This window comes from Salmo salar, chromosome 06 (assembly GCF_965601325.2).
Source record: "Salmo salar chromosome 06, fSalSal1, whole genome shotgun sequence".
In the NCBI taxonomy this organism is placed as follows: Eukaryota; Metazoa; Chordata; class Actinopteri; order Salmoniformes; family Salmonidae; genus Salmo; species Salmo salar.
The window spans coordinates 70194973-70220276 of NC_138296.1; the positions used below are offsets into that span (position 1 = coordinate 70194973).

General features: G+C 41.4%; 1 protein-coding gene across 1 annotated transcript; it reads right to left on the reverse strand.

The window, feature by feature from the left end:
• Window positions 1-235: 235 nt before the first annotated feature.
• On the reverse strand, window positions 236-24359 carry LOC106607876 (adhesion G protein-coupled receptor F4). The gene is made up of 21 exons (XM_014205336.3): window positions 24176-24359; window positions 23406-23509; window positions 22998-23046; window positions 22524-22682; window positions 22181-22348; window positions 22010-22045; window positions 21760-21918; window positions 21457-21609; window positions 21315-21350; window positions 15084-15140; window positions 14898-14951; window positions 14723-14817; window positions 10237-10298; window positions 9678-9790; window positions 7531-7712; window positions 7198-7368; window positions 5659-7023; window positions 5419-5460; window positions 5265-5315; window positions 4940-4997; window positions 236-4823 (listed from the first exon to the last, which is right to left on the reverse strand). The coding sequence occupies exons 2-21, from the start codon at window positions 23505-23507 to the stop codon at window positions 4756-4758; spliced, it is 3180 nt and encodes a 1059-aa protein (XP_014060811.1). The 5' UTR covers window positions 23508-23509; window positions 24176-24359; the 3' UTR covers window positions 236-4755.
• Window positions 24360-25304: the final 945 nt, after the last annotated feature.

The window sequence follows — 25304 nt, forward strand, 5'->3', positions numbered from 1 at the left end:
TTTATTACAATAAAGTGTATTCCCTCAGAGCAAATACTTTTACAGGAGAGGAGGTGTCCCACTGTGATTAACTCGTTTTACAGAAGAGGAGGGGCCCCACTGTGATCAATAGTGTGCCTCGTCAGAGCAAGGCATATATATCCTGTCAGATGTAAAGTTAAAAAAGAATCTGAAGAGAAGCACATAAAATGGAATGTTCCACTTTCAATATTCTACCTTGGCAGTTACATGCCTCTTGATCAACACCTATTTATTAATTTCTTCATGTCACAAACCTGGACAGTTGTTTTAGGTCTGCTTAGTGTAAACAGTTTGATATGTAAATGGTGCTTTATATTTTCTTAAAATGGCACTCGTCTCTTTTTTACAATCATTTAACACCTGATTTACGTAACAAAAGGCACACCTCAATAGGTGGTCCAGGTATGTCATGACATAGCACTTGTGTAGCTTTTGTTCTCTGTTGCACCTCTATTGTCGGAATACAACAGTTGTAGACCTTACAGTGAAATGCTTACTTACAAGCCTTTAACCAACAATGCAGTTTTAAGAAAAAAAATCCTTTTAAGTAAAAAAATAGATAAGTAAAAATTAAGAAATAAAAGTAACAAATAATTGAAGAGCAGCAGTAAAATAACAATACCAAGGCTATATACAGGGCGTACTGGTACAGAGTCAATGTACCAGTACAGAGACAATGTGCGGGTGCACCAGTTAGTTGAGGTAATTGAGGTAATATGTACATGTACAGTGCCTTGTATTCACCCCCCTTGGCGTTTATACTATTTTGTTGTGTTACAACCTGTAATTTAAATTGATTTATATTTAGATTTCATGTAATGGACATACACAAAATAGTCCAAATTGGTGAAGTGAAATATAAAAAAAATTACTTATTTAAAAGAATTCAACAACAACAAAAAAAACTGAAAAGTGGTGCGTACATATATGTTCACCCCCTTTGCTATGAAGCCCCTAAATAAGATCTGGTGCAACCAATTACCTTCAGAAGTCACATAATTAGTTAAATAAAGTCCACCTGTGTGCAATCTAAGTGTCACATGATCTGTCACATGATCTCACTATCAAGACCAAGGAGCTCTCCAAACAGGTCAGGGCCAAAGTTGTGGAGAAGTACAGATCAGAGTTGGGTTATAAAAAAATATTAGAAACTTAGAAAATCCCACGGAGCACAATTAAATCCATAATTAAAAAATGTAAAGAATATGGCACCACAACAAACCTGCCAAGAGAGGGCCGCCCACCAAACTCACGGGCATTAATCAGAGAGGCAACAAAGAGACCAAAGATAACCTTGAAGGAGCTGCAAAGCTCCACAGCGGAGATTGGAGTATCTGTCCATAGGACCCCCTATAGCCATACACTCCACAGAGCTGGGCTTTACGAAAGAGTGGCCAGAAAAAAATAAGCAAACTTGTTTGGTGTTCGCCAAAAGGCATGTGGGATACTCCCCAAACATATGGAAGATGGTACTCTGGTCAGATGAGATTACAATTGAGCTTTTTGGCCATCAAGGAAAACGCTATGTCTGGCGCAAACCCAAAACCTCTCATCACCCCGAGAACACCATCCCGGTGGTGGAAGCACGGTGGTGGCAGCATAATGCTGTGGTGATGTTTTTCATCGGTAGGGACTGGGAAACTGGTCAGAATTGAAGGAACGATGGATGGCATTAAATACAGGGAAATTCTTGACGGAAACCTGTTTCAGTCTTCCAGAGATTTGAGACTGGGATGGAGTTTCACCTTCCAGCAGGACAATGACCCTAAGCATACTGCTAAAGCAACACTCAAGTGGTTTAAGTGGAAACATTTAAATGTCTTGGAATGGCCTAGTCAAAGCCCAGACCTTAATCCATTTGAGAATCTGTGTGTATGACAAAGATTGCTGTACACCAGCGGAACCCATCCAACTTAAAGGAGCTGGAGCAGATCCCAGTGGCTAGATATGCCAAGCTTCTAGAGACATACCCTAAGAGACTTGCAGCTTTAATTGCTGCAAAAGGTAGCTCTACAAAGTATTGATTTTGGGAGGGGGGGGGGGTGATGAATTGTTATGCATGGTCAAGTTCTCTGTGTTTTTGTCTTATTTCTTGTTTGTTTCACAAATAAAAATATTTTGCATCTTCAAAGTGGTAAGCATGTTGTGTAAATCAAATGGTACAAATCCACAACAAATCCATTTTAATTCCAGGTTGTAAGGTAACAAAATAGGAAAATGCCAAGGGGGGTGAATACTTTCGCAAGCCACTGTAGGTAGAGTTAAAGCGACTATGCATAGGTAATAAACAGAGAGTAGCAGCAGCGTAAAAGCGTAGAAGAGGGAGGCAAAGCAAATAGTCTGGGTAGCCATTTGATTAGCTGTTCAGGAGTCTTATGGTTTTTGTGGGTAGAAGCTGTTTAGAAGCCTCTTGGACCTAGACTTGGCACTCCGGTACCACTTGCCGTGCGGTAGCAGAGAGAACAGTCTATGACTAGGGTGGCTGGAGTCTTTGACAATTTTTAGGGCCTTCCTCTGACACCGCCTGGTATAGAGGTCTTGAATGGCAGGAAGCTTGGCCCCAGTGACATACTGGGCCGTAAGCACTACCCTCTGTAGGGTCTTGAGGTCGGAGGCCCGAGGCCCGAGCAGTTGCCATACCAGGCAGCGATGCAACCAGTCAGGATGCTCTCAATGGTGCAGCTGTAGAACCTTTTGAGGATTTGAGGACCCATGCCAAATCATTTCAGTCTCCTGAGGGGGAATATGTTTTGTCTTGCCCTCTTTACGACTGTCTTGGACCAATAGAGTTTGTTGATGTGGACACCAAGGAACTTGAAGCTCTCAACCTGCTCCACTACAGCCCCGTTGATGCGAATTGGGGCTTGCTCGGCCCTCCTTTTCCTGTAGTCAACAATCATCGGCTTTGTCTTGATCACATTGAGGGAGAGGTTGTTGTCCTGGCACCACACTGCACAACACGGTCCTCAAGCAAGGGGAAGGCTGGTTACCACAGATTCCCATTAGACCAACTCCATGAATGCCCTGGCCTGAAGTTTGAAGACACTAGCCAATCCTCAGTGTGTTTTCTGGAACAAGTTTGCAGTTTTGTCTAAAAACGTATTTTTTTTCACCCTTTAGTGTGTGCAATGGTGGAAAAGGTACCCAATTGTCATACTTGAGTAAAAGTAAAGATGCCTTAATATAATTTTGTTTATTTTTTAATTATTATTTACAATGACGGCCTTCCCCGGCCAAACCCTAACCGGGACAATGCTGTGCCAATTGTGCCATGCCCTATGGGACTCCCAATCACAGCCGGTTCTGATACAGCCTGGAATCGAACTAGGGTCTGTAGTGACGCCTCTAGCGTTGAGATGCAGTGAATAAGATGACTCGGGACGCCAAAATGACTGAAGTAAAGGTGAAGTAAAAGTGAAAGTCATCCAGTAAAATACTACTTGATTAAAAGTCGGAAAGAATTTGGTTTTACAAATACTTAAGAATCGAAAGTAAATGGCCGTGGTCTAAGGCACTGCATCACAGTGTTAGCTGTGCCACCAGAGATTCTGGGTTCAAGTCCAGGCTCTGTCGCAGCCGGCTGCGACCGGGTGACCTGTGGAGCGGTGCACAAGTTGCCCAGTGTAGTCCGGGTTTGGCTGGTAGGGATGTCCTTGACCCATTGTGCGCCAGCATCTCTTGTGGTGGGACCAGTGACATGGTTTGGCTAGCTTCTGGATTAAGTGGCTATATGGTTCTTGGTCACCTTCCTGACCAAGGCTCTTCTCCCCCGATTGCTCAGTTTGGCCGGACAGCCAGCTCTAAGAAAAGTCTTGGTGGTTCCAAACTTCTTCCATTGAAGAATGATGTGTTCTTAGGGACCTTCAATGCTGCTGACATTTTTTGGTATCCTTCTCCAGATCTGTGCCTCGACAAAATTCTGTCTCGGAGCTCTACGGGCAATTCCTGCATTTTTAAAAGTGTAAAGACAGCCATGGGTACACTCCAACACTAAGACATCAATTACAAACAATGCCTTTGTGTTTAGTGAGTCTGCCAGATCAGAGGCAGTAGGGATGACCATGTGTTCTCTTGATAAGTGTGTGAATTGGACAATTTTCCTGTCCTGCTAAGCATTCAACGTGTAACGAGAACATTTGGGTGTCAGGGAAAATGTATACAGTGTAGTGAATGTAGTGAAGTAAAAGTTACATTTCTCAAAAATATAAATAGTAAAGTAAAGGACAGATAACCCAAAAAACAACAAATGCCGTAAAGTATTTGTTCTTAATTGTCACCACCACTGGTCTTAGACTCCACAATATATTACTTTTTACATGTAAATTAAACTTAATATAAATTGTGACAAAATGAACAGTGAATTATTCAAAGAGAGAATGTAATGTGTTATTTCAGAAACAATCTCCATTCTTCATGTTAGCTGATTAATCCATTTACACAGTAATACTCTTATTTAAACACCCCCACAAACCAAAAAACAATAATCATGTTTTTCAATATAATACTCAACAATCCCAAAAAGTTCAAATACCATATAGTTCAGAATGAATCGCTTTGTGTTAGACATAACCACTAATGACGTCACTGAGAGTTGGGGTCAGATCTTAGTGGCAGTCACTTCAAGGTCACACTCAAGGTGTTAGCTACTGTAACCTAGTGCGTCAGCTGATGATGTGTGACAACGCCTTTTTGATTGTCAGATTATTTCATAATAATCACATTTGTTGCATAGAGTTAAGTGTTGAAAGTCTCTGATGCACCATTAGTGCTGGATGTTGGAGCTGCTGAAACGTTGAAAACGTCTGGAACAGTAGGAACAATAGGTCAAACAATGGCACTACATACTGTAGTATAAGGGCAATTTAATGTGAAGTTCTGCCCAATTGCCTAAGAGTATTGCTTTATACTATAGACTTACTTCTCCTCCGTATCCGGAAAAATCCCAAACCACTTGACGATGTTGGAGCACTTGTGGTCTGAAACGAGAATATAATATAACACTTTCAATACTAGCTTAAAGGTAGTAAACTTCCTGACATGTTCAACACAGTGATAAATACAATAAAATGGTCATATGAGTAAGCATAGACAATAGTGTAATAAACCTGTTGTGGCCAGCAACAAATAATTTAGATTTATAACATGTTATACTTAATTATAAACATGATCATGTAATGTAATGTAATGTAAATGTAATGATCATACTATATTATGCAGCCATGTGGTTTGAAAAAAGCCCTTACCCTTGTGCGGTTGGAGGACACTTGTGACCTTCCTGTCAGAGCTTCCCGGATCTGAAAGCACAGACAAGGAGTTCATCAAATATATGAATTGTCATTACAAAGCACATTACAATACATAATATGAGGGGTATCAGTAAGTGTGTTAGGAACATACCTTTTTGTCCAAAAGTGTTCCAAATACCAAGATGAACAAACCCTTTGAATGATAACATGGTGAAGGATGGAATTACTACACCAAAGTCCAGTATATTTAATTGTAAACATTCATCCAAATCTTAACTTAGTATAACAAGCCATTGGGAATTGAATGCATTAAAAAATATATATATTTCAAGTCAATTGTATTTCACTGAGGAACAGTTAATTAATAGTGTTATTTAACTGAGCTAAATACCTGTAGTGAATTGAAGATTGCAAACACAATATGGATTCCTAGATTGTTTGGTGTAGTCATGGTTCCTACTCCTAGTCCCCAGGTAGTACCAAAGAAGGGAGTCAGAATGGCCAGACACCTGGCGATGACCACCAAAGCATTTCTCTCATCTGGCTGGGTAACATCCCCCACACCTCTCCTCAGCATTTTGAACAGAACCACAATCAGGATCAAAAGGTTGATGACCACTATGGTCAGGGCAGGGATCACAAAAGCCAGAAGGGCCATTGACTCTGTCCAGTTGAGCCAGCAAACCCCGTCATTCCCTCTAATGTATTGTTTCCCTGGAGCTGTCACTGCAATAGTTATGACAGCAATGATGAGGGGAGCTCCATAGCCCAAAGAAAAACTGATGGCCAACATTGCTGGTTTAGACATGTGAGAGAAAACCATGACAGTCCGGTAGAGCAGCAAAAGGCCTGAGACCAGCATCCAGAAAAACAGAGCCAGGTAGAAAAAGTGGATGAAAAATGTTGCCGTGGAACACGCAGGTAGATCTTTTTTTGGATTTTCGGAAATTGCTGCACCAATAATGAACCAAATGTCAGCAATCAGAAGGGAAAAGGCGATGTTCACTATAGAGACATGACGTATGTAAGATGTGTTGTTTCCAGTCACAGCATTCCATACCAACATCTCAATGATGAGACACACGACCAAGCAACCCATTGATATGCCAACTCCAATGTAAGTGATAAAATCCAAAGCGACTCGTAACACAGCTGGAATGAAAGGCGACATCAAAATGGAGAAGGAGGTCAGATGATTACAGTGACAGGTGACAGTGCCATTCTTATCAGACTGCAGTTCACATCCTTTACCATCCCATCCTCCAAGGCCGTCAAAAAGGTTGAAGTTCCAGAAAACACACTGAGGATTGGCCAGTGTCTTGTTCAGTACGTCAAATCTGAAAGTCACATTCTTGATTGTGCCATTCACCTTCACCAGAACTACTTTGCCGTTGATAGTGTTGACACTGTTGACCCTGTTGTTCAGACTGCTGCTGTTTCTTGCAGGTAAAACATTATCCAAGGATTCAAATGTTATTATGGTGATTGAACTGTAGGAAGCTTCAGATGCCGGTATGTCTATCAGAACAGATGAGTTTAAATTGAATAAGTTGTTGACTGAGTTGTTGACTGTGGTTTTGTTTAAAAAAATGCTAGACGTTGCTATGTCAACAAAGTCATCGGTAAGGAAATTGGAAATTGTTTCAACGGTGCCCAGAAATCCTGAGCTATCATTTTTGGTGAGGTTGGTGTTTAGAACACCCCAGGAGGCTTTTGCTGCATTAGAAGTAAGTACACCTGCCGTGTCCAGGAAATTCTAGAGATCAAGATAGAAGTCAGAATTCGTACAGGATTATTGAAATCCTAATAAAAATGATGCTGTATGTTCTCTAATTCAACTATTAAGGGTGTAATAATAAATTAGTATTATAATATCTTTGAATGGAGTGTTTAAAAATGATTTAAAGTGATGCTGTTGATGTCAACATACCTTCATCAATGGTTTGTTTATTGGGGTACTTCGGGACACATTTGCAACATTTTTAAGAATATTTACAACAGTAGAAATAGTTGCAGGTGATTCAGCTATTCTACCTAGGAGGGTAAAAGTGCTGTTGCGGAGTCTTTCCAAAAAGACTGGAAGACCAGTCCCCACTAAAGCCTGTGTGGATTTAAAGTGATGAAAGAAAGATAAAATACAAATGAATTTCAGGGTTGATGCTATACACAGTACTGTAACAAAGAAATACCATCATTACTAAACAATTTTTATGTAGAGTATATTTTATATCCAGTGAAAATTGTTAATATGTTAACATATTACCTGAGATAAAGAAAAAAGGTTATCAATTTCTTTTAGGACACAGTTGTCCACCCGATCTGAAAAAGTTCCATTTTTGTTACAAATGGCAGTCTTTTCACCCACTTCATCCGGTTTGCAGTAAACTACAACTTTCTCATCAACTTGTCCATTGCCATAGATCATATCATTCAAGCAGATTAACTCTGGAGAGAAATGGAATAGGATTTGTGAAATCATGACGTGAAAACATTACTCCACATATACAGCGGGGGGAAAAAGTATTTGATCCCCTGCTGATTTTGTACGTTTGCCCACCGACGAAGAAAGGATCAGTCTATAATTTTAATGGTAGGTTTATTTGAACAGTGAGAGACAGAATAACAACAAAAAAATCCAGAAAAACGCATGTCAAAAATGTTATAAATTGATTTGCGTTTTCATGGGGGAAATAAGTATTTGACCCCCTCTCAATCAGAAAGATTTCTGGCTCCCAGGAGTCTTTTATACAGGTAACGAGCTGAGATTAGGAGCACACTCTTAAAGGGAGTGCTCCTAACCGCAGCTTGTTACTTGTAAAAAAGACACCTGTCCACAGAAGCAATCAATCAATCAGATTCCAAACTCTCCACCATGGCCAAGACCAAAGAGCTCTCCAAGGATGTCAGGGACAACATTGTAGACCTACACAAGGCTGGAATGGGCTACAAGACCATCGCCAAGCAGCTTGGTGAGAAGGTGACAACATTTGGTGCGATTATTCGCAAATGGAAGAAACACAAAAGAACTGTCAATATCCCTCGGCCTGGGGCTCCATGCAAGATCTCACCTCGTGGAGTTGCAATGATCATGAGAACGGTGAGGAATCAGCCCAGAACTACACGGGAGGATCTTGTCAATGATCTCAAGGCAGCTGGGACCATAGTCACCAAGAAAACAATTGGTAACACACTATGCCGTGAAGGACTGAAATCCTGCAGCGCCCGCCAGGTCCCCCTGCTCAAGAATACATATACATGCCTGTCTGAAGTTTGCCAATGAACATCTGAATGACTCAGAGGACAACTGGTGAAAGTGTTGTGGTCAGATGAGACCAAAATGGAGCTCTTTGACATCAACTCAACTCGCCGTGTTTGGAGGAGGAGGAATGCTGCCTATGACCCCAAGAACACCATCTCCAACATCAAACATGGAGGTGGAAAGATTATGCTTTGGGGGTGTTTTTCTGCTAAGGGGACAGGACAACTTCACCGCATCAAAGGGACGATGGACGGGGCCATGTACCGTCAAATCTTGGGTGAGAACCTCCTTCCCTCAGCCAGGGCATTGAAAATGGGTCATGGATGGGTATTCCAGCATGATAATGACCCAAAACACACGGCCAAGGCAACAAAGGAGTGGCTCAAGAAGAAGCACATTAAGGTCCTGGAGTGGCCTAGCCAGTTTCCAGACCTTAATCCCATAGAAAATCTGTGGAGGTAGCTGAAGGTTCGAGTTGCCAAACGTCAGCCTCGAAACCTTAATGACTTGGAGAAGATCTGCAAAGAGGAGTGGGACATAATCCCTCCTGAGATGTGTGCAAACCTGGTGGCCAACTACAAGAAACGTCTGACATCTGTGATTGCCAACACGGGTTTTGCCACCAAGTACTAAGTCATGTTTTGCAGAGGGGTCAGATACTTATTTCCCTCATTAAAATGCAAATCATTTTATAAAATTTTTGACATGCGTTTTTCTGGATTCTTTTGTTGTTATTCTGTCTCTCACTGTTCAAATAAACCTACTATTAAAATTATAGACTGATCATTTTTTTGTAAGTGTGCAAACGTACAAAATCAGCAGGGGATCAAATACTTTTTCCCCCCACTGTACCTTAAATATATAAATAAACAATATTTTATACAATATTTAGAATTATAATTTTATAGATATTACAACTGTAGATTACATGTGATGAATTATGTGATAACATGAAGGCGAATTTAAGCGAAATTCTTGAGACAATATTTTTGAAGCACACCAGAAATTTAAGAAAGTGAACAATTAATCTAAAATCAACTGACATGTACTGCTGCCACAGTTTAAACTGATCTAAATACTTTTTTGAATGTATTTCAGGACAAGTAATAACTAACTTTGTCCACCAAATGCTAACCTAATCAAGTACTTACGTATCTGATATTTTTCTCCAAGTGTTGAGACAATATCCTTTTTTGCTTTGGCAATTTCCCCATTATCGACAATTGTTGTCATAACAGTAAAATCTGCAATAACACTTCCCTTCCTATTCAAAAAAGTATCAGCAAACATATCCACAAATGAATTTCATGCATGTGTACATTAGCAAAAATAGCCCATACATACATTGTATAACATCAACCCCAAGTCCTTTTCATTTCGAAGGGATACTCTTGTCTCTGGGGCATATACTGAAAATGTATTTATTATATTGGACATTGTGGGACACAATTTAAATTGTTAGTATTTCAGCTTTGCTTAGCAGCCTTCAATTCGTTACATTTGTGCAACAAGTATTATAGGGCCCATATATCCCTCAAAATCACTAGGGATTGAAATGATACATTATACTGAAAGTTGAGAAATTGGCTAAATTTAAGGAGACATTTACTATTTGAATATTCAAATTAGTAGCACATGAAATGAAGGCTTGAAATAACATCAAATGTAAAAGATTTTGAATAGAGGTAATAACACCGGGGCAAAACTTACTTTAAGCTATTTAACTTTGCTGATATGAAGCCTTTCATGTTTCTCTTATATATGACTTTGATCTGTGTGAGACAGTGAATTATTATTGATCAAGAGTGATTTAAAATAAAGACTTGAAAAGGACATGAAATGAAAGCTCTCTGAAGTAAACCAGAAACGTGTTGGTGAATGGATTTATTAAATTAATTATGGTAACACTTCCAAACTGGTTTCAAGGACTAGGCGTAACATACAGATGTAGGATCTTAATTTGAGCCAGTTTGCTACAGCAGAAAAAGAATCCTGTGTCAACAGGAAATGTGAATTTTTATGTGGATTATCATTAATGGACATTTTTGTAGGGGTTTATACAAGTCTGAAATTTCACACTGGAAAGTAAAAACATCAGAAGCCTTTTCAAACCACAAATATATAAGTTCTCCTGCTACAGGGTGATCAAATTAAGATCCTACTTATGTAGTACATGTAAATGTGACACTCAAATTAGTATGATATGTTACGTTTGGTATGGTTACATAATGCCGGGCGTACACGACATTACTTTCAAAATCCTAACATCTCTGAGCCTCTCACATTAAACGACAGTCTTTCCTGTAGTTTTGTGTCTTGACAAAGTAGTGTTGCGCACACTAAACAATGTGGTACAGATGGTCATACACTACAAGATTCTTCACTTGGTTGTGAGGATTCTCTATATCACACTGTCTCGCCAAAACTATGATGTGATTGGATTGTTAACATTGCTAGAACGAGCTGTGGCTCAAAGCAGCCTCATAACCGTTTTCAGTCACACATTCATGTTTGCCATACAGAGTTAAAATATTTAGCCAATCCATTTTGAATGGAATAACATTGTTTGTGAACTTCAGAGCTGTAATGATTTGACACATTGGCTTTGGTAAAGGCAATTTACAAATGCATACTAGTAGTAGTCATCGCTCTTGCTCGAGAGTCTACACATTCAGAGTGATGCAGTACAACGTCATCATCTTTGGTTTCTTCTCTTGCGAGCTCTCATTGGTTACTGCTGATCACTGTTCTTAAAACTTGTCGTTGCACATCTCACACTATAAGAGCGTTGCAGATTTTGTGCTGATAAAATCAAACGTTTGAAAATATTGGGATGTCTGGGACGGCTCAAAGATGGGATCGGTGGTCCTCAGAATGAGTCTCTGACCGGCTCACATTAAACGAGCATAGGTGACAGCCGCGTGCCGCGAATAGGCAACGACGCGGGGATTTTGTCTCCGATCTCAAAGACTTTCCACTGGGCACAGACGTCAATTCAACATCTATTCCACGTTGGCTCAACGTAATTTCAGTGAAATGACATGGAAACAACATTTATTCAACTTGTGTGTGCCCAGTGGGTTGTCTGGGACTGTTAAATCGGGTCCAAAATCGTGTGTAGTGTACACCCAGCCTAAAGTAAAGGTTCACCCATTTTGAATGCTATATTGTTTTTGTGCATCTCTGAATGTTGTTCTTTCAATTGCCCTGGGTTGTTTCATGTTTTCATGTGTATCTGAGTTATTGGCATTCAAGCAGGCAGAAATATGTCCGGTATGACGTAGCACCATGATAACATTTCTCTCACTACCCTGGAAGTTAATAGGAATATGACTTTTAGATCGCGAAAACTTCTATAACACATGTCAGATTTCAATACTGGCCGATGTAATAATTCGGGAGGATATCTTCTCTCGAATGAGGCATTGATCATATTTTTGCGATATTCCTACCTCGAGAAATGTGTAATTTAACAGAGGTTCTAGCACATTTTCCCTATTTGTCTGCCTCTTTAGTCCAGGATGCATTGCATGGTGCTGTTGCCAAAGATATCACATTCACGTTGTCAAGATATCACATTCACGTTGTCATGCTGCGTCACACGGTTGCTAAGCTAATCATCATGCAATCCCTTCTCAAAGTCAGTGTATATGTTGAGAAAAGTGCCTATTTTACTAGAAAGTACGAAATGTCATGATTCGTGGGCCAATTGAACGTGTTGCCCATTGATGTAGCATGGGAAACATTTCCCATCGCTTCAAAAGTATATCTGCAGGTTAAACATGTTGAGATTGTAGACTCCTAAACTGACAGTGCAGTTTGTTTAGGCGATTTTACAGCTAACTAGCTATGTTACATATTGATATTGCCTTTGGTATTATTGTGTGTACCTGTTAACGGAATGTTATATCTTAATGATAATAATTAGCAATCAATAAGCCTTGACTAATCCCCAGGGTTTTTAAGACACTGGGTTGAAGAATAATTAGGCAAGGACTCAGCTTTCTGCAAAAGGTTCATTGGGCTTTATTCAGAGAACGTTCTAAGGTCCAAATAACAAAACCTCATTATATACCAGGCTCCTCATTTACGCACACTCCCCCACACAAACCGTAGTTAACCTACGCACATATATACACACAAATATTAGATGTATGTTTCACTCCCCGGATTTCTCACAACCGTTAATCACTATCCAGCGCTGCCCGTTCCTTTACCCCGAGATTAGAGAAACCTTGGAGATATCTCCCTGCTAAAAACACCCCTGCTTAAACACACACACACATTTTGTTCCGGACTTCTACTAGACCTTATGGGACTAACCATTCAGTCCATTAATTATTAATTATCCATGCTACATAACTACTAATTAATAATGGATTATTGATTCATTTACCTTTATTAGATAATTCTCTTATCAGTACCTACGTTTGCTAGCTAGCTAGCCAGCCAGCCCACAGAGAGTACATTGCATTGTGGATTTTGTAGTCGACTTGAGCTGCAACAGATTTCTGCAATGATTTTCCATGTTGCTACCAACCTTATTATATTGCCAAAATGAATCACTTGTTCACAAATATATTGTTGTCATATATTAGTGTTATTTAACACTGTCACTTCATTTAACATTCTTAATGATTTAACCTTTTTTTCAATTTTCTCCTAAAATGACATACCCATATCTAACTGTCTCTTGCTCAGGACCTGAAGCAAGGATACGCATATTCTTGATACCATTTAAAAGGAAACACTTTGAAGTTTATGGAAATGTGAAATGAATGTATAAGAATATGATACAGATCTGATAAAAGATAATACAAACAAAAAAAACATGCGTTTTGATTTTTGTTCCATCATCTTTGAAATGCAAGAGAAAATATTTTTTTCAATTTCTGCCACCCGATGGCAGTAGTGTGTGTGCAAAGTTTCAGACTGATCCAGTGAAGAATTACATTACTGCACAATATTTTGTATCAAGTCTGCCAGAAGTTTGCCCAAATGTGACAAATTGGTCAATTGATACATTTTTAAGTACATAACTATAGATAACATACAAAAAAGCTATGGTCATAAAAATGTTTACGTTTACACATTCCCAGGAATGTCATACATGATGGATCATTAGCTTTTACACTAACTTTCACACATCTAGATGGCCGGGCGGAGTTGGTTTGGAGCCAGAGACAGCAGTGGTGTCAAACTGTGGACCCCAGTTCCTACATTTGAATATGAAAAATGGACTTTATCAAACAAACTATGCTACATTTTATCTCTGGGACCCTCAAGATGACAAATCAGAGCAAGAATACTGGATGTAAGTACATTATTTACCTTCAGAGGAGAATATATCAAACCAGTTGCCGTGATAAAGGTTTTTGTTGTTTTACACTCTCCTCAAACAATAGCATTGTATTTTTTCACTGTAATAATTAATGTTAATTGGACACTGCAGTTAGATTAACAAGAATGTATGTTTTCTGCCCATATAAGACATGTCTATGTCTTGGAAAATTGGCTGTTGTAATGCACGTAATTCTAGCTCACATTAGCAACAAATGTCCCGGTTTAGGGACACCTATCCCATAGAGGTTTTAAAGGAATGAGTGGTTTTAGGTGAATTTTTTCTTTAAGATAGAGGGGTTAGGTTAAATGCGGGAGACACATTTCAGTTGAAAGCATTCAGTTGTACAGATGACTAGGTATCCCCCTTTCCCTTTTCCATTCCCTTTAAAGGCAGGAGGTTGGTCGGGTCATATTCGAATCACATCATCGACAACTTTTGCATTTTAGCTACTTAGCAACTGTGCGCCTACTTAATACTTTTTTAGCTACTTTGCAACTACTTGGCATGTTAGATAACCCTTCCCCTAACCCTAACCCTAACCTTAACATGAACGTTAACCTAAAACCTAACATTAACCTTAGCTTCGCAAAAATTTGCCAACTAGCCACCTAGCTAATGTTAGCCACAACAAATTGTAATTTGACACATATCATACGAATTGTCATATGTCACATATCATGCAAAATGAAGGATGGACATTCACAAATTAATACATACCATATGAAATGTAACTTATTATACTAAATGGAGTGAGACCAATTTACGTTTACATCTACCCCTGAGTCCAGGTTGACACTTTACATTACAGCACATGGACATTGTGATAAGGATGAGGGAATATAGTATACTCACAGTTTGATCAATATCTTTGAACATTGCATTATTTTCATCATTAAAGATGGATTGAAAGTCGAGAGCCATAGTAAATTGTAGGTTCAGTGTGTTTTCTAAAACAAAAACAGAACAAAATGTAAAAATGCGAAAGTTAAAATTGTAATTACACATTTGTATAATTGAGGTCTCATACCGGAGGGTGTCGTTGGAGTTGCTGAACTTGCTGTTGACTGTTTTGTTGTTGGTACTAGGGCACAGTGGAACAGAAAAACAATATATTGAACACATTGGTGTAACTGGAATAGTGGTTATGTCAAACTTCTTTCAAACATGTAACAAGGAAATATGTAAAATTAAATGAATTTATAGATTTGTATACTTGATGTAGTACTGGATGGTGTCATTGTAGTTGTTGATCTTTCTGTGGATTTTTTTGCTGTTGGCACAGAGGTACAGTGGAACAGAAAAACATTATATTTAACTCAATGGTGTAACTGGAATATTGGTGATGCCCGACTCAATAATATAACAAGGAAATACCGTAGGTCCAATGAAATTACATTATTGATTTGTTCCTTTGATGTTGTACTGGAGGGAGTTGTTGGAGTTGTTGAACTTGCTGTGGACTGTTTTGTTGTTGGCACGAATGCGTAAAAGTATTTACTTTACTGACATTGCTGTGTATCATTGAATGATTGCATTTTGATTAACAGAGTAGTTATGTACAGTAACTACTGTGAAAGAAAACTTCATATTTACCTGATTTGTTTGATATTAATACTTAACAAATAGTAAGACATTTTTGTTCTACTAATGCTGTGTTTATATGGTCTCCACTCTAGCCCCCTGCAGCTAATCTGGGTGTCAGGAATCCCGCTTCCTGAGTCTGTTTCTGCCTGAGATGACTGTTTTTGTTTAAGTGTTGTCTAAGGTTCCTGAACGCACCCTGTCTGGTTGCCAGGCAACGAAGTTAGGCGGGAGATCTATGTATTACCCGCACCTGCATCTCATCAACCTTCTGCACACCTGGTCCTGATCTTCACCTCTTCTTAAACCCTGAGCTGACATCCATTCCCTGCCGGATCGTTAGCAACGAACAGTATGTTGTGCCAGCGTATCAGCCTCATGTTTCCTGAGATAGTTTTGTTGTTTAGTGCTTGTTACTGGTTACTCACTCCCGTTTACTCTGTCTACAGTCATTCTCCCGGAACATTCAACTCCCTTGCCTGGCCGTCGGTGGATACAGTGACTGCATTGGATCAACCCATTTACTCTCATCAACTCACCTCCGCTGCCGCTCCGTCTCCTGGATCACTCAAATTACACATCAAGACTACCAATAAATACTCACCTTCATTTTACTCACCTTGTCCTGGTCTGCTTCTGGGTTCTGTCTTAGAGAATCGTGACAGAACGATCCGGCCAAAAATGAACCCAGCGGACCTGGACTCCGTTCGCCATGCCATTACCCATCGGGGTCAGATGTTGGGACAACACAACACGGCGCTACAGGAGATCGCGCTTTAGGTTCAGAATTTTTCTAATATTCTAACGAATATCCAGGCTCAGTTCAGTTTGCCGGCGGATCATCCACCACCTGCTTCACCCCTCTCACCTGTCGCTTCTGGAGGGGTTTCCTTCCGTGAGCCCAAGGTTCCGACACCAGATAAGTACGAAGGGGATTTGGGAAAGTGCCGTTCGTTTCTTATGCAGTGTGGATTAGTTTTTGATCTACAGCCCTACTCTTACGCCACAGACAAGGCTAGGATAGCCTTTGTTATTGAACTGCTGCGTGGAAGAGCTCTGGAGTGGGCATCAGCCATATGGGAACAACAGGACACCTGCATGGGGTCATACCAGGAGTTCACGGCAGAGATGAGGAAACTCTTTGACCACCCTGTCCGAGGTAAGGACGCAGCTAAGCGGTTGTTCTCCCTTTGCCAAGGAGGTCACAGTGTGGCTGATTTTGTTATTGAATTCAGGACATTGGCTGTGGAGAGTGGGTGGAATGAGGAATCACTACGGCTTGTCGGAGCAACTCAAGGATGAGTTGATCTCCTATCCTGAGTCTAGGGACCTGGACAGTCTGGTAGCATTAGCTATTCGGGTGGATAATAGAGTCCGAGAGAGACGGAGGGAGAAGAAATGGGGCACGTCCAATCCTCAGCACCCGTTAAACGGCTCGGCTCGCTAAAGGTGGGAGGTCTTTTTGCGAGCCAGTTTCAACCTCTCAATAGTCCTGTTAGACCTCTTTTTCCTGCTACCCTCATGAATAAGACTCAGAGTTTAGCGATTAACACATTTATCGACTCAGGTGCAGATGGCAGCTTTATAGATGCCGACTTAGTGGAACAGCTGGGGCTTTCTAAGGAGAAGCTACCGGAAGCCATTGAAGCTACAACTCTGAACGGCAGTAGTCTGGCACGTATCACTATGAGGACTGAACCGGTTAAGATGTTGTTGTCAGGGAATCATTCAGAGGTTATATCCTTCTTCATTTTGCCTTCTTCCCATGTTCCTCTGGTTCTTGGATACCTCTGGCTGAGAACACAATCCCACATTCAATTGGGTGACCAGCAAGGTAACTAGTTGGAGCACTGAATTCCATGCTAACTGTCTGAGGACGGCCTGTTCCCATTCGGTTCCTCGTAAGGTCAGTGATTCTAACTCCCCTGAATTGTCCCTGGTTCCTGAAACATTTCACGAATTGGGTGAGGTGTTCAGTAAGCAGAAGGCACTGTCACTTCCTCCCCACCGACCATATGATTGTGCCATTAACCTGTTTCCTGGAGCTGTCTATCCCAAGGGACGATTATACAGCATCTCTCGACCTGAACGGGAGGCTTTGGAGACCTACATAAAGGAGTCTCTAGCTGCTGGTCTTATTTGTCCCTCGTCTTCACCACTGGGGGCAGGAATCTTTTTTGTGAGTAAGAAGGATGGTTCTCTTCGACCGTGTATTGATTACCGGGGGTTGAATGATATTACGGTTAAGAGCAAGTATCCCCTGCCTTTGATGAACTCTGCTTTCGATTCTTTACAGGGCACTACGGTGTTTACTAAACTTGACCTACGCAATGCGTATCATCTGGTCCGGATCAGAGAGGGGGACAAGTGGTTGACTGGTTTCAATACACCGATGGGTCATTTAGAATATCTGGTGATGCCGTTTGGATTGACCAATGCTCCTGCAGTGTTCCAGAGCATGGTTAATGACGTATTGAGAGATATGATCGATCTGTTCGTGTTCGTTTACCTGGATGACATGTTGATTTTTTCCAAGGAGCATTCCAGCCACGTCCAGCATGTCAAGCAGGTTCTGCAGCGATTGCTGGAGAACCGCCTGTTTGTGAAGGCCGAGAAGTGTGACTTTCACGCCCACACTACATCCTTCCTCGGGTACATCATCTCCCGGGGAGAGATAAAGATGGACCAAGAGAAGGTTAGGGCAGTTCTGGATTGGGCCCAGCCTGATACGAGATTGCAGCTCCAGAAGTTTCTGGGGTTTGCGAATTTCTATCGTCGGTTTATCCGAGACTACAGCCGTGTGGCCGCTCCATTAACTGCTCTGACTTCTAGCACCAGGACCTTCAGTTGGAATCCAGAGGCAGATCTTGCGTTTCTGGAACTGAAGGTCGATTCACCAATGCCCCGATTCTCTCTCAACCTGACGCTGCCTGACAGTTTGCCGTGGAAGTGGATGCGTCTGATGTGGGGGTTGGCGCTATCCTGTCCCAGCGAAGCTCCACTGACGGCAAACTCCATCCCTGCGCTTTCTACTCTCGTCGTCTGTCGTCGGCGGAGAGGAATTACGATGTGGGTAACCGGGAGCTTCTTGCAGTGAAACTGGCATTGGAGGAGTGGCGCCACTGGTTGGAGGGAGCGGAGCAACCGTTTATTGTCTGGACTGACCACAAGAATCTAGCGTACGTGCAATCGGCTAGACGTCTCAACTCGCGTCAGGCCAGGTGGGCTTTGTTTTTTGGACGTTTTAATTTTTCCCTAACATTCCGACCTGGATCTAAGAACGGCAAGGCGGATGCCTTGTCCCGGAGGTTCTCCAAGACGGAGGAGAGTGGGGCCAAGACCGAGACGATTCTTCCCCAGAACTTTGTTGTGGGAGCTGTCACTTGGAGGATTGAGGAGGAGGTTCTGGCAGCCCTTCGGACGCAGCCCGGTCCCGGTAACGGTCCACCCGGTCGGTTGTTTGTGCCTGAGTCTGTCCGGTTTGCTGTCCTCCAATGGTCCCACGCCAGTAAGATGGCTTCTCACCCTGGCGTAGCTCGGACGATGGCGTTACTACGCAGACGATTTTGGTGGCCTGCCATGGGAGAAGATACCCGGGGGTTTGTTGCTGCATGCCCAGTATGTGCACAAAATAAGAGTGCCAATCGGGCCAGTTCTGGACTTCTTCACCCCCTACCTATTCCCCAGCGACCATGGTCGCATCTGGCTCTGGACTTTGTTACGGGATTGCCCTCTTCTGAAGGGAACACGGTCATTCTGACTATTGTGGACAGATTCAGCAAGTTCGCCAACTTTGTACCCATCTCCAAGCTTCCCTCTGCCTCCGAGACGTCCGAGATCCTGGTTAGGGAGGTTTTCAGGGTCCACGGGTTGCCCAGTGACATTGTTTCCGACCGTGGTCCTCAGTTTACCTCTGCTGTCTGGAAATCCTTCTGTTTGGCCATTGGAGCTACAGTCAGCCTAACATCTGGATTTCACCCCCAATCTAATGGTCAGGCGGAGAGGGCCAACCAGAAGATGGAATCCACGCTGCGCTGCCTTGTCTCCTCCAACCCCGCCTCTTGGGCCTCTCAGTTGCCGTGGGTCGAGTATGCCCATAATACTCTCCCTACATCTGCTACTGGGATGTCTCCCTTCCAGTGCCTGTACGGTTACCAACCTCCCTTGTTTCCTTCTCAGGAGAAGGATCTCGCGGTACCCTCGGTCCAGGCCCATATTCGTCGTTGCCACCGGACCTGGCATAGGGCCAGAAAGGCTCTCCTTAGAGTTTCTGACCGTTATCAGCTCCAGGCGAATCGTCACCGGATTCCAGCTCCAGTTTATGCTATTGGAGATAAGGTATGGTTGGCTACACGGGATCTTCCTCTGCGGACGGAATCAAGGAAACTGTCACCTAAGTTCATTGGTCCGTTTGTGGTGGAGAGGGTGACTAATCCCGTTGTGGTGACTAATCCCGTTGTGGTTCGACTTAAGTTGCCTAGAACTCTCAGAGTCCACCCCACCTTTCATGTCTCCTGCCTCAAGCCTGTGCACCTCAGTCCTCTGCTACCCCCTCCGTCTCCTCCTCCTCCACCTCGGATGATCGGAGGTGGTCCAGTCTACACAGTGCGCCGCATTATGGATGCCAGACGGCGGGGTCGAGGTTTTCAGTATCTCGTGGACTGGGAGGGGTATGGTCCTGAGGAGTTGGATTCCTCGCCGTCAAATCCTGGACAATACCCTCCTTACTGACTTCTACCGCCTCCATCCTGTGGCGTTCGTCAGAGGGGGGGTACTGTCAGGAATCCCGCTTCCTGAGTCTGTTTCTGCCTGAGATTACTGTTTTTGTGTGTTGTCTAAGGTTCCTGAACGCACCCTGTCTGGTTGCCAGGCAACGAGGTTAGGCGGGAGATCTATTTATTACTCGCACCTGCATCTCATCAACCTTCACTCCCGTTTACTCTGTCTACAGTCATTCTCCCGGAACATTCAACTCCCTTGCCTGGCCGTCGGTGGATACAGTGACTGCATTGGATCAACCCATTTACTCTCATCAACTCACCTCCGCTGCCACTCCGTCTCCTGGATCACTCAAATTACACATCAAGACTAACAATAAATACTTACCTTCGTTTTACTCACCTTGTCCTGGTCTGCTTCTGGGTTCTGTCTTAGAGAATCGTGACACTGGCCGTATGATCACTAGAGATAGCTTGAGCTGACAATTGATCTACAGCTCGCATTCCATAGACAACATGTGGTGGGTGTAACCGAGAGAGAGCCTGGAGCAGTAGAACAAAACCCTATTTACATTTTATTTATTCCTTATCATCCTGGCATCTGTGAAACTAATCCGGGCTAGGGGTTAAAACAACACCAGGTGCAGATAACCACTAGATAAACCCAAGGTGGCTTACCATGCCCCCAATCTGCCTGGGAGGGGGGAACCAGCCATGACTAAGCATTTTTAGTGTCAGCTATATAAGAACCAGCAGTTTCTGTAAAGGTTAAGCTCTCTGCAACACACTCAAGAGTGTGGGGTCTACAGTTTAATTATTGCAATAATTAATCAAAGATTGATTGTTAGAATTATTGTAATTGTCCATTTTTGACACTGTTAAATATATTTGAAATACATAGATTATTGTGTAAAACCAGTACTTGCTTCCTCTTCTGCTGGAAAAGGTGTGGTAGCAGAGAAATGTGAGATGATTATGATAAGGGCTTGTTCTCTAACCTGTTTTACAGCTTTTTGTCTTACAGCTGTAGGTCTCAAGTAAATTTACAACCATGGATAACACCATGGCAAGTTGATGTTACTAAGACTCTAATTAGTACAATAACACTGTTGTTAATTAAATAGTCATTAGTAACTGTCTCATACCTGCTGTTGGAGATGGTGTTGTACAAGCCGTCAGATCTATGTGGTAAAGGAGATAAGGGTAATCTTAGAGTTTAAATGTTGCTGAACGAATACATAAACATTGATTAAACTAGCACAGTGGAGGTGGTAAGGAAACAGTTACTTGTGATTGGCTGACAAAACGGTCCATAAGGAGGAATGGCTTTGATACATCCACAGGAGTCATCAGTACTGTCACAGGACCCATAAGAGAGACACTGGTCACATGACCAACCATACTGATCCTCACATCTGCATGTGCTGTTTGGGTAGCATGCTGTGAATGAAAGGAGAGTGGATGGAACATCATCATATCAATGTTTTCTGTGAAACCAACTATTTGAAAATATCTGAACCAGTTCTTGAATATATTACAAAGCACAAGGAATTAAAACTCAAATGAGCATCAGCAACAGAAATCTCTTACCAGTAGTGAAGTTCACGTCCGTTACATTTAACGATTTGGAGATCAGGACAGGGTAGGTCAGGTCATTCACACTGGCCCTAAGTACATCTATCAATGTAGCTGAAATATCTGTCATGTCCAACTCAATTTCAATAATTTCCCCATAAATGGTTGATGGCTCTATGGAAAATTAAAATTAAATAAATCATGACAAGCATGTCTATTATTTTCAGTAAATGGAATCTATTGCTTGAGTAACTTCTTGGAATACCTGCTGTAGTAGTTGGACTTGGACAAGCAGTAAGATCTGTTGGGATTAGGTAAAAGACGTGTTATCAAGAAGAACTATGCAGCTGGGAGAAATTGCCAAAAACAATTACATACAACTACAACAACAGGTACAATGTCAAACACCAAGTGGATGTGAGAATCAAATAGTTACTTGTGATTGGCTGACAGAACTTTCCATCAGAAGGATAGTCATTGAGACATCTACATATTTTTCCATCAACGATCTTATCACAGGACCCATTGGAGGAACACTGGTCACATGACCAACTATACTGGTCCTCACACCTGCAACTGAATCCACTGGGGTCTGAGGAGCATTCTGTGAATGGAGGGGAAGTGGATTGAACATCCTCAACATGGAGATACAACGTTTTCTTCTGATACCAACAACGTCCAGGTTAGTTTTTTAAATGCACCATTTACTAACACATGAGCCCTGTAGATCTTGAACCTTTTATAAAATGAAGGAAAAAAGAACAATTAAAAACTCTTACCGGTAGTAATGTTTATGTCTGTTACAAATAACTCATTGGAGATCAGGATGGGGTAGGTTACATTTTTCACCTGGGACTTTAGGTAATGTATGGTTTCAAGTGTAATATTGTAGACGTCCAACTGAACTTCACCAACTTTCTCATAGATGGTTGCTGTCACTGTGGAAACAATTCAACTCAAGAGATCTTTATGGTCCCCGAAGGACAATTCTTGTGGACCATAAAAATCAATGTACACACATAAAAACATGCACACAGCAAATATTCCGCACACAGCAAATATCCAATGGCAAAGAGCAGTGAGATAAATAATGACGTTAGTTGCTAAGCAAATTGTTATATTTGTTTTGGATTTGTGTGAACATAAACAATATTATATTTTTTTCAATTTTCTAGGGTGCCTTCAAGCACATTGGGGGCGGCAACGTAGGTTTGAGCAGACCAAGTGAAAACGAAACAAAACAGCTGACTCACCCTCTCGCTTTTCTCTAGAAGGAACTTGTGATCCATCAGCGGGTGATTCCTGGAAAAGATAGATTTAATCAGAATAACATTGATTTGTATCATTGCGTCAAATGAAGTAGGTGTTTTAACACTCAAAAAAGTCCCCTTATGTATTGGCATGGTAGATACACAGGGATGTGCAGTGTTATTACAATGTGGAAACAGTTACACAAATGTGCTGTTTTTGTAATTATAATGAATACATGCTGTAATTGCACCAATGGAACGAACAAACAAATCTGTTTTGAAACATATTATATTAATAGTGATACACCTGAAGATATGTAGCTCAAACAATATTATATTTCTCTGACATTGCTAAATATCGCCTTGTGAACGATTTTTGAAGTTTTTGAAGTTTATTTACTGGCCTCTTACCTCTGATGTTACATTTGGAGTTTCCAAGCAATCTTGTTTTTCCAGACTACAGCAAAGTACCAAGAGGACACTAAAGTACCACACTGTCTTTGGTGAGGCCATAGCTGTATGAATATAGCATAAGATAAACAAAACATCATACTATCAATATTACACATTTTAGATTTTTCCCCCAATGGAATACCATATGGAGTGCAGATTGTGAGATAGCATTGTGCAAAAACATTCTACAATAAAACACAACTAAACAAGCATTAATTATGGTGACAGCTGAGGTATTTGTGTGCTGTTTTCTTGATATTTTTACTTATTAACCTAATTGGAATGCTAAGAAGAAAATTGTTGCGGTCTGATGAAGAAGGAAACATATGACTGACAAAATGGTTGGTCATGTCTCTTCTGCATTTCAGTGAATATATTAACCTAACTTTTCTGTACATACTGATCCAATCGCATTAAATGCAATTTAATCTGAAATTCATGCTCAAAATGACACACATAGCATGCACTCCTGGATCTGTATACTACATATGTACATATAAGAGATGAGAATGATTACTTATTATAATAATTGTGACAGTGTCACAAGCACCATATGTTGTCTAAGAGTCCTTCATTTACTCTTCTGTATTCACATTGTTAAACCTTTAACAAATATTACATTTCTATTTATAACTAAACCCTGTGAAAGGTCATACTTAAAAATGAACTCAATCAGATTCTTTACATCATTTCAATATAAAATGTGGAAAGTACAATTATAATCTTACCCCTCCGACTCTCTCAATTGAATTCTCAAGGAAGGTCAAAAAGGTTTTTGTGTGTCTCTTGCCAATTTGCCACTGTACTCTGATTCAGAGGGGTTGGGTTAAATGTGGAAGACACATTTCAGTTGAATGCATTCAGTTGTACATCTGACTAGGTATCTCCCCTATCCCTTTCGCTATCCACATTCCACATCAAAACATTCTATTAAATATAATAAGGGCATTCACTGTGTAAGACACCTGCTTGACAGGTTTAGGTTTCTCCTCTTTGTCCTTGAACTGTGAGAGCATAGTTGAGTTGAGTCAGAATCTTGATTAGAATCCAAAAATGTGATTATATTACTCCAGTGCTAGCCTGATGAACTCAGGAAGTGCATGAAATGGATGGAAGGGGTGGTTGGGGGGTGAAAGGGAGGTGGAATTAGGGACGTGACTACAGGTTTGTTGGATTTTGAGGTGTTAACCTGTTATGGATAGGGGGCAGTATTTTCACGGCCCGATAAAAAAACGTACCCAATTTAATCTGATTATTACTCCTGCCCAGAAACTAGAATATAGAATAGAAAACACTCCAAAGTTTCTAAAACTGTTTGAATGGTGTCTGTGAGTATAACAGAACTGATTTGGCAGGCCAAAACCTGAGAAGATTCTGTACAGGAAGTACCCTGTCTGACCATTTCTTGGCCTTCTTGATCATCTCTATCCAAAACAAGGGATCTCTGCTGTTACGTGACACTTCCTACGGCTCCCATAGGCTCTCAGAAGGCGGCAAAAAGCTGAATCGTGGCTTTGCAGGCCCTGGCTGAAAAACAGTAGCGCATTTTGATAGTGGTCGATCAGAGTACAGAGACTGGTGCGCGCGTGCACGAGGCGACCCCATGTTTTTATTCTTTCGTCTTTGAACGTAAACAACGACTCCCGGTCGGAATATTATCGCTTTTTTACGAGAAAAATAGCATAAAAATTTATTTTAAACAGCGGTTGACATGCTTCGAAGTACGGTAATGGAATATTTAGACATTTTTTGTCACGAAACGCGTCGGGCGCGTAACCCTTCGTCACCCTTGGATAGTGTCTTGAACGCACGAACAAAACGCCGCTATTTGGATATAACTATGGATTATTTTGAACC